Source organism: Opisthocomus hoazin, chromosome 5 (genome assembly GCF_030867145.1).
Source record: "Opisthocomus hoazin isolate bOpiHoa1 chromosome 5, bOpiHoa1.hap1, whole genome shotgun sequence".
Taxonomy (NCBI): Eukaryota; Metazoa; Chordata; class Aves; order Opisthocomiformes; family Opisthocomidae; genus Opisthocomus; species Opisthocomus hoazin.
The window spans coordinates 66522785-66533166 of record NC_134418.1 but is presented as its reverse complement, the minus strand read 5'-3'; the positions used below and the strand labels follow the sequence as shown (position 1 = coordinate 66533166).

The 10382-nt window shown below is 43.2% G+C and overlaps 1 protein-coding gene across 1 annotated transcript; it reads left to right on the top strand.

The window, feature by feature from the left end:
* The first annotated feature begins 2599 nt into the window (after positions 1-2599).
* FGA (fibrinogen alpha chain) lies at positions 2600-9763 on the top strand. The gene is made up of 6 exons (XM_009936940.2): positions 2600-2709; positions 4710-4838; positions 5899-6082; positions 6381-6526; positions 7445-8525; positions 8902-9763. The coding sequence occupies exons 1-6, from the start codon at positions 2659-2661 to the stop codon at positions 9609-9611; spliced, it is 2301 nt and encodes a 766-aa protein (XP_009935242.2). The 5' UTR covers positions 2600-2658; the 3' UTR covers positions 9612-9763.
* The last annotated feature ends 619 nt before the right edge of the window (positions 9764-10382 follow it).

The window sequence follows — 10382 nt, the reverse complement described above, 5'->3', positions numbered from 1 at the left end:
CACCTCTTGCTTACAGCTGATTCTCTGCAGAATTAGGTGCTGTTCCTGCCCTCATCACCCATCTACTGTGGGACCAGAGGCAAGATGCTTAGGCATCTCAGAGCTGGCTGCTGAAGGTTCCTCCTAAGCCCCGCTGCAGGCACAGAGCTACAGCTGCTGTCAGTGGGATCTGAAGACTCGGACCATCAAAATGGTTCCCAAAAATTAACAACTACTTTTTGACTTAATGCTCTCACCTGGCTTCTGCAGCTGTGGAAAGGGGAAAGTCATGCCTAGGGAATGAATGTAAAGCACTGGGGTGAGTGATGAGCACCATAGCAAAATCCTTGAAGCTTTAAACAGTCTGCAGAGCATCACCAGTCAATGAAAAGAAAGTACAACTGCAGGCAGCTGCTTGCTTGTGGAGCACCAGCTGTGCTCAGTGTGAGGAGGCAGGGGTTCTGTGGAAGGAAGATCACATATGATCCTGTGGTGAAGCAGAGTACACGAGTCTATGCACAAGGAGGGTACGTGAAGGTTGTACCTGCAATTCTTGAGCTCCTGAGCACAGAAGGCCTAAGGCTGTGATATTTGAGCAGAGTTTTGTACCTATCATAGAGGCTAAATTAGAGCTTGTTGGCTTGAGTGGGAGACACTCCATGGACCCCAGTAGATTTTGGATGAAGCTCATTTTACTCCCTTCTGTAAAATGACTAATCCTAATCCTGCAAGACTTCCTTTCATTGCGGTCTTTCTCTCCTTTAAGCATTTTATTGTTCTCTGAGCTTTTTGTAATTCTTTTACAGAACTGCTGCAACATAGTGAACAAAACTGCATAGGACTTGGAGTGAGGAAGCATCACCAATCTAGCCCCTGCGGAAGTTAGCAGCTGAGGCTTGTGGTATGTAAATATATTTATTATCTGCTTTGAGTTCAGGAGCTGCCTTACAGACATTTGTCAACCAAACAACACAGCCACGGCTGGCTGATCTTCAAATTGAGCAAAGGTAACATCTGGCCTGTTTGGACTTCCTTTGCCAAAGGTAGTCGGGCTGTCTTGTTGCTGAAATCAGCAGAGGTCTGTTGCATCACAGTATTACTGGCACTGCATGGGGTTCAACAGAAGACTTTAAAAAGCATGCCGCAGAGAACTGAAATGGACAAAACATCTTGTTTCAGACTATGCACAGATAAGATTAAGCATTAAATATAACACAAACCCTTTGTCATGCAAAACCAGATCCTGATGGTGTAGGTGTTAAGCAATGGCATAGCTCAATGTAGCGCCATCTTATTGAGCTCTTCCGTTTTCTGCTACGTGAGGATACAATTTGCTATTAGTGAGATGGATATAAATTCTGTGAAGCTTAAGAGGGTTTTCCTAGGTAAGAGAAGCATGAAGTACAAGGCCAGAAATGGGATCCAGTTCAACTGCAGTGAACTTTACATGGCGAGGGTTCAAGCCTCCTGAAGGCAGAAAACAAGAGGAAAAGCAGAGGAAAGGAGGATAAGAGAAAACCCAAGAGGCTGCCGGAATGGATCTAAAGCTACAATCAGCCATTTCAAATTAAATATGTTGTACAATGCCAGAGTCAAGCTTAATCATGTCTCTCTAAAGGAGAGTATGATAAGACGTTGCAACCTGAAGATGGTGGAGAGTTTTGTGAATATCATGAGGTTTTAAAAAGCCAAGGGAAGAGTTTTCTTCTTTGAACTGATTAGGGCCACATTTGCTCAAGTAAAGATTTTCTTGCTCACTCCTGCTCACTGTGCTAGCAACTTTTGAGATGGCGGCATCTCTCAAGTGTCTGACAGCCACATACAACACCTCCCAGTCAGGTTTGTTGTAGAGCTCACAGCAGCAGCACACTGTCATCAATTGCCACACACAAACTATACCCGTTGTACAAACATTTAAGGAGACGTGACTCCTTAGGAAGATTTCATTATGCTTAACATTTGCTCTGGGACATTTTTAAGTACCACTCTACTGTGTGCTTCATAAATATATGTTCATTTCAAACAAATCCTGCTTGATAAAAAATTTTTGTGTAAGAGACAGCATAATGTTAAACACATCATGCATTATACAAACACCAGTAAGGTCCAGCTGTAAAAATGCGTGTAAACTGAGCTCTGCAGTCCTCAGGAATTAATTGTGGTTGATGACCACATGGTCAGCCTTTCTTAGACTAGTACTTGCTTTGGGAAGGCTGGTGGATTTCACAGCAGTGGAACACAGGCACACAGAAAGGGCAAACCAATGACTTCCTTTTCCAAATATCAACTGTTTGGTTATGCGAACTAAATGCCCACCGCACAGAGTGTGTGTCTTCCAGCAGGTAAGTATTGCCAGATCACACTAGGTCCTGCATGCATCTTCACTGAACATCCAGTTACGAGAAACTCAGCTTTAGACAGATTTCTTTTCCTGGAATACATGGTGTTGCCCACATGTTGGTGTTTTACAAACTTATCTGGAGCAAATAGCATCTGAGACTTGTGCAAGAGGTCTTAGGTAATCACCCAGGTTGGGGGGGGCAGTATTTGGCATGTTTTGTCTCCAAACAGAAGGGAGCATAATGATTAATCTCAGCTTCTCATTAAGGTTTAAATTGCACCAAAAGACTGGTGAAGAGCATCCTTTCAGTCAGAGTTCTTTTCGCTCTTCCCCTGAAGATGACATCAGTGAGGATCCTCTGTGTGTTGCTGTGCCTCAACTTAGCCTGGGTATGAGTTTGCTTACTTGATTCTTTTCATATCTTTCTGTTTTGAAGAGTGAGAGTTTACTTAATGTTCGTTCATTAGATAGATACATTTTGGCTGTCATCTAGCTCGTAAAATTCAATGCACGCACATATGCACAGGCTTACTGTAACCACTGCACTGCTGGACTCTCGCCAGTAGTTCTTGAGTATCCAGCTCTCTAGTTTTGCTTAATCAGGTTTTGCTGAATCTGCCTGGCTTCAGGACCAGCAAAGCAGATACTTAGCATGAATTCATAGATTCATAGGTGATGTCTTAAAGTCTTAACCCTAACTGACTGCATGCTAGTGGCTCCAGCCAGTCGGGAATTTTCTTCTTTATTACCGTGAATTCTACTTTCCTTTGGATGGTACTTCACCAGGGTTTTCCCTACAAATGACACACAATACCTTTATTATGAAGTACACATTAAAAAACAAGGATTCCTGTGGCAGCAACATCAGGTTAAGTAAAGATAAGTTGAAATCAATTTTTAGGTAATGAAATAGATAGACTTGATTTTCAACTATGCTAATATAACCCTCCTGTTTTCTCACTGAGGTCTCAGGCCATAATCTTATGTTGGATGCTTTATGTTTCTCTTTGTCACTGTTTTTTAAAGAATGTGTGTGTTTTAACAAATGACAGAAATTATAGAAAGCAGATGTGACAAAACAGAAGCAGTTGTATTGGAGCTGTCAATGCTGAAAGGGCACAGGCCACCAAAAAGTAAAATTTTTATTTGTTACTTTTAAGAGGCACTTGGGCCACATCCTCAGGATGAAACAAACCAGCTGATTTTAATAATGACATTCCAGTTCCCCAGGGCTGAGGTTCTGGCCTTGGAGGCTAGAATGAGAAAAATTTGCTCTGCCTCAGAATTAATCATTAATCATAATAATAACTAATCATGAATCTTTTCAAGCATTAATTATGCTTCTTGAAAAGAACATATGGTATGCATAAGAGTCTCGTCAGACCTAATTACATCTCAAGCCCTAAAACAAGGCTGTCTTTTAAGAAAAAGAATTATTTTCCAGTCCTTTACTGAGCAATGACACAGTAGGAATCCTTACAGTGTTTTGGCTTAGAATTAGCTTGTAAATATGCAGTTTTGCTTCTCGGCTTTGAAGAAAATCTCAGAATATTTATTTGTCTCCTTTCCATTAGCAGAGTGGAATCCATCCATCACTGATATGATTATTTTTATTACAATGTTATTAGCTTTCTTGTTCTTTGCACCAGGCAAAACAGTGCTAAAAGCTTACAGTTAGCAACTGTGATTAAAATCAGAAGCGCTAATGGGAAAACTGTCTTCATATTGTCTTTAAGCCAGTTTTGTGTAGGCTGAACGTGGTAGAAATTTAGGAATATTGCAGCAAATGGAAATAGAGCACAGGATTTTTAAAGTATTTGCTTTAATCAGTTTCAATCTAAGTTCAAGTGAATTTTATATTTACGCACAGAACACAAGATTTATGTGGAATGATATTATCATAATAATTGCCAGAGTTTGCCCAGATATCATAATAATTGCTCTAGTAGCCCAGAGAGACGGTAGATGCCCCATCCCTGGGAACTTTCAAGGTCAGGTTGGACGGGGCTCTGAACAACCTGATCTAGTGGTAGATGTCCCTGCTCACTGCAGGGGGGTTGGACTAGATGACCTCTAAAGGTCTCTTCCAACCCAAACTATTCTATGATTCTATGACAATATATCATGAGCACCACCAGCTCCCTACGTGACAGCATTAATTTTAAGAGATGAAAAGCTCTATTCCGACAAACTGAACAAAATCATAATGTACCAGAAGTGTCAGGAATGAAATTCTTGCACTGCTTGGTGCGCTGCTTTCCCCATGGCTGTAATTGCCACATGTCATCTATGCCACTGGGTGTTTGAGGACATCAGCGTTATGTTTCTGTTCTCTTGGCAGCTGTTTGGTTAATCTCGGTTTTGCTTTTCCTCCTTTTTCTCCTGGCAGGCACAAGATGGTGAGACAAACTTTGAAAAGGAGGGTGCAGGAGTGCGTGGTCCCAGGATTGTGGAGCACATGTCCCAGTCCACCTGCCAGTATGAGAAGAACTGGCCCATCTGTGCGGACGATGACTGGGTGAGCAATGAGCTCTGGGGGCAAAAGCAGGGACCATCAGTAGGGTGCTCATGGACCTCAGCCAGACCACCGTGACGGGTGCCGTGCAGCCAGCATGTGGGGTGGGCTTTAGGTCTGAGGGAGGACAGGTAACACTTCACATCGGAGCAGCCTGGAGACATCTTCTGAGGGAAAGAAAAAAAGAAAGAAAGAAATGAGGAGAAAGAAAGAGGGAGAAGAGAAGTTTGCCGGGGTGCAAAATCAGAAGAGAAAGTAAATCTGGAAAAGAAAGAGGAAATAAAAGAAGGCCGCTCCTAGAAAAAAATAAGAAGGATTTATTTTCAGAATTTTGATATTGCCACATTGAGAGTCGGTAAGAGAAAGGCACGGGAAAGAAAGATGTGCAACAAAGAAAAGCAGTAACTAGAAATAACTTACACTTCACAAGTTACTTCTTAGGAAGTGTGATGACAAAATGTTCACTGAAAGATTCCTAATGACTGACTGTATGTCTTTGTGTATAAGCTGGTAATTTGTCTCCCTCTCGCCTCTTGCATCTCAGCCCATCTCTATGCTACATTTATCTGATGAAATCTTGGCAAGGAGCTTTAGTCTGTAAGAACATGAAGCTTTTCTGAGGAAAATTTTGCTTAAATAAGTCAGTCTTTGACATCCTTGCTCTAACTGGAAAACAAATTTGATCTTACAACAGCTCTTTGGGATAGATAGATAGATATAGATATATAATTTCACCCCCGAGGAACAAATCAGAGGGAAAATTAAGTGTTTTCCTGATCCTCCCTTTGTGGCGGGTTTCTGAGGATGCACTTCACTGATTCCATCACACCAGTGTCAGAGACGTAGGAGGTGAAGCATCAGTCCACAGGTGGCTTTCTCTAAGTCACACAAGTCCTTGGCGAAGTCGTTGGATGAATAAGATGGGACCTCTGAAGACAGCAGAATCTTGCCCTAGATTTTTTTAATGTATTTTCAGTTTTGGCCAAAAGTCTGCAAATGTGATGTTAAAAAAAGGATTACTCGTGAAGATTTTAACACAATTATTTCCCTCCTTCAATCTTAGGGTACAAAATGTCCATCGGGCTGCAGAATGCAAGGACTGATTGATGAAACAGACCAAGATTATGGTCACAGAATAGACAAAATCAAGAAGTTGCTCACAGAAAATCAAAACAATTATAAAAAATCCAATCGGATAATTGTGGAAACCATAAATGTACTAAAACCAAACCTGGACAGTGCTCAGCGTGAGTATCTCTCACCCAGTTTTATTAGCCATTGCTGAATTATTATTTTTTTTGTGCATAAGCAATATGTAGTGAAAATATATGCTGTACTAGACCTTATTATCTATAGTCAGAATAAACATAGTAATACTAGACTCTTAACTGCTAGCTAGTAAAAACTAATGTAATTTCTACCTGTTCAGTACTATGGGAAATATGTTCTTAATTAAGTGTTTTAATTAAATATTTTAAAATACGCTACTCTTTTAGGTAAGAAAATGATACGTGCATAGGTGACTATGATGCATTTCTGTTTCAGAGGTTGATGAGGCTTACGGTCATGTGTCAGGAGAACTGAGGCGGAGAATTGTGACATTAAAGCAGAGAGTTGTCACTCAAGTGAACAGAATTAAAGCTCTGCAGAACAGCATCCAGGAACAGGTGTTGGAGATGAAGCGCTTGGAGGTGGGTAGCTACGTAATTCCCACTCTTTCCAGAGGTTAGCTACAGAAGGAGGGTCTATCCCTCATACCGTAAGTGGAGAGCAGTGCTGCCTCTGGAGGAAAACATGATTCAACTCTCCCAGGATCTGACCTGCTGAGGCAAATGAGTTGCTTTCTGTGCAGCTTGGTTTTCTTCTCCTGCTGCGTGGGAACCAGGTCCCATCTGCTGCTTCTGCTCTAAGACAGGCAGCAAGGATGTTCTATCTGCTGATAACTGGCTCTCTGTGAGGTGTTTCTGCTGCTGTAAGGAGCTGCTGAGCAGCGAGGATGAGGGGGACGTGCCCTGTCCTTCCCCGGTGCTGCCACCGCTGCCCGCAGCCAGTGCTGGCATTAGAGCCCGTGTTCCCAGGCTGCAGCCAATTCTTCTGACAGTAATGCAAGGGAAAGTCCTGGCACAGCCAGCGGTTTTGCTCAAAAGCCCATTTTGACCCCTGGATCAGAGATCCGGCTTTTGGATCATGTGGGAAAGCAGTGGTACCCCCGGGATGGCAGGCCTCACAGCAGGGCCATGACCACTGTCTTCCCCTCTTTTTGGAGGACCCGTTTCTGCCCCGGTGCCCAAGGAGTGTGCCCAGCTCTGCAGCACTCCCTCCAAACCCAGGAAGATGCCCCTCTGCTCCGGGAATAAAGGGAGCAGAGACTGGGAATGTGCTACAATGCACTTCTCCATGGAGCTCGTGTGCTCTGTTCTATTGCACGTGTCGTATTTACAGTGGAAATAAACCCAGGGATGATTTAAAAACTGAGCTTTGGAAAAGCTGAGCTGTAGGTGGGAGGTATTCAGGCAGCTTCCACCTCTCCCCAGTCCAGTTAAAGGATACACTTGCTTGAGAAAGTCAGGAAAGCTCCCTAAACAAATTATTTCTCTCTGTCTGTGTAGGTGGACATTGATATTAAGATACGAGCTTGCAAAGGAACCTGTGCTAGAGGTTTTGATTACCACGTGGACAAAGAAAGCTACGACAACATCCAGAAGCAGCTTACCCAAGCCAACTCTCTCAACTTGCACCCAGAGCTTCAAACAACCACCCTGAGCACATTGAAAATGAGGCCACTTAAGGACTCGAATGTTCCTGAGCATTTTAAGCACAAGCCTCTGCCAGAAATGCAAGCTCTGAACATAATTGATAACATCAGGCAGATGCAAGCAGTATTAGAAAAATCAGAAACAGACACAAACCCCGCCCGAGGCGACAGCTTGTATCACACAGCAGAATCAAGGGGGGATGGAGTTTCACACACCAGCAAATTAGTTACTCCTACTCATGGGAGAGAAACTGCTAGCGTGGGAGACAAAACCTTTTCCACTGTTCGTAGATGCACGAAAACTACCACCACAAAGATTGTCACTGGCCCTGATGGCCCTAGAGAAGAAGTAGTTGAAAAACTGGTTTCTTCTGATGGCTCAGACTGCTCCTATTTACACGGAGCAGGAAGTGCTGCAGGGGAAGGGACCATGTACCATAGTGGTGGGACAGATGGCTTCCACAATCTAGACAGATTATTCCCTGAGCTAGGGTCATTTTTTAACCCTGACTCTTCATCCACTGCTACTAGGCACTTTGGTGGCTCTAGCAGCATTTCAACTAGCAGCCACATAGCTGGCACAGGCAGCAGCCACTTTGGTACTGGAGCAGCCAGTCATTCAGATGCTCATGGAGGGAAAGGCACATTTACAGACTTAGGAGAGGAGGAAGAAGATGACTTTGGAAGACTTTCCCTTCACCCATCTGGATTCCCATCTGGCAGTGCAAGTCACTCCAAGACTGTAGTGACCAGCTCCTCTTCTAGTTTCAACAAGGGAGGCTCCACTTTCGAAACCAAATCACTAAAGACCCGTGAAATAACTGAGCAGCTAGGTGGGGTGCAACATGATCAGAGTGCAGAGGATATCCCAGACTTTCAGGCACGCAGCTTCAGATCGTCAGGAATGAAGCGAAGGACAGCCAGCGCTGGGAAAGGTACACAGGCATCACAGCAGTAGTTATTGAGGTAGTGGAGCCAAACTCCATCTGTAACCAAACTGACACATTGGGTTTAGATACTGCAGTACAACAGTGTGATGATAAAATGCAAGCACTGTGTCTGTTTGTTGCCACTTTGGAAATAAAAAGGAAAATATTTCATTAATACTTGGGTATTACATAGACAATTCACAATGTAAGATGTAAAGTTTTCTTTACTGAATTCTTTTTAATGTGGCCTGTCACTATACCTACTGTAGTCCAAGACTTGTTTAACAATTTTCCTCAGAGCTATTGGTATTTGGATTCGTCTGAACCTTTTATTAAATTTTGCTGATAACTCCTGTCAAACCAGATCAACTTTTTTTTTTAGACTGTGATGATATCCGCCAGAAACACACTTTTGGTGCCAAAAGTGGCATTTTCAAAATCAAGCCAGCGGGATCCAATAAGGTTTTGTCGGTTTATTGCGACCAAGAGACCACTTTGGGAGGATGGCTATTGATCCAACAGAGAATGGATGGATCAGTGAATTTTAACCGGACCTGGCAAGACTACAAGAGAGGTTTCGGCAGCGTGGATGGCAGAGGGCGAGGAGAGTTCTGGCTGGGCAATGAAAACATACACTTGCTGACTCAGAACGACACTCTCCTTCGGGTAGAGTTAGAGGACTGGGATGGAAATGCTGTGTACGCAGAGTACATCGTACAGGTAGGGTCTGAAGCAGAAGGGTATGCCCTTGCCGTGTCCTCCTACGAGGGGACCGCCGGCGACGCGCTGATCGCCGGCTGGCTGGAGGAGGGCACCGAATACACCTCCCATGCCCAGATGCGGTTCAGCACCTTCGACCGCGACCAGGACCGCTGGGAGGAGAGCTGCGCGGAGATGTACGGGGGCGGCTGGTGGTACAACAGCTGCCAGGCAGCCAACCTCAATGGCATTTACTACCTGGGGGGCCACTACGACCCCAGGTACAACGTTCCTTATGAGATCGAAAACGGCGTGGTCTGGCTGCCATTTAGAGCCTCTGATTATTCCCTCAAAATTGGTAGAATGAAAATCAGGCCAATAGAAACCCTGTAGAAAGACAGGCTTTCAATAGATATGTTACAACTACAAGTTGAAAAGATTTTTTTTTACATATAATTGCATGATGTACCTTTACCCTGTGAATTTGAAGGCAACTGGACACATCTGTGGCTTAAAAAATAAACACTGATTAATTATTAAAAAAACAGTTCTTTCATCTTATTTATACATGACAAACCTTTTCAAGGAAATATTAATTTTAAAACCCTTTTTATATAAACTTTGTCTATGTCTTTGACTATGTCTTTGTCTATGTCTATGTCTTTGGCAACTCACACCTCGACTGGAGATAAACATGTTTATAATTTGGATTATTTACTTTATTTAAAAGTGTTTAAGAAGTAAAAGAACTTAGAAGTATGTTCACCATGAACTCCTGCTTCCACTAAAATGAACCATGAAAGTCTGATCGAGTCTGACAGTCACACTTCAGGGCCGTCTCCTCTCATTTCTGTTTTGAGGGGGGCACAACAGCAGCAGGAATCAGTTCTCAGGCAGAGCTGCGGGTGGTTTGGGTTCTTGCTTTTGCCACACACCTAACATGGAGTACACTTTGATAAATGATGCATGCACTTTAGGACTGACTTTTAAGGATCGCCTAAGCTTTGATTTTACAAATACAGATGTAGACCTCCCATCCCATTGATGAATTCTAGGTAGTTTACCGTGCATACTGTATCTTCGAGATACAACAGTTCATGATAGCTCATCAAAATACAGCTCCCCAAACGAGTTATTATTTTCTAGTGACCGCTAAAAGGTTAT

Excerpts from the sequence above, each read along its gene's own strand:
- FGA (XM_009936940.2), top strand. The coding sequence starts at position 2,659 with ATGACATCAGTGAGGATCCTCTGTGTGTTGCTGTGCCTCAACTTAGCC. Across the intron at positions 6,083-6,380 it reads AAACCTGGACAGTGCTCAGC|AGGTTGATGAGGCTTACGGT; the intron begins GTGAGTATCTCT and ends TTTCTGTTTCAG. Across the intron at positions 6,527-7,444 it reads TGGAGATGAAGCGCTTGGAG|GTGGACATTGATATTAAGAT; the intron begins GTGGGTAGCTAC and ends CTGTCTGTGTAG.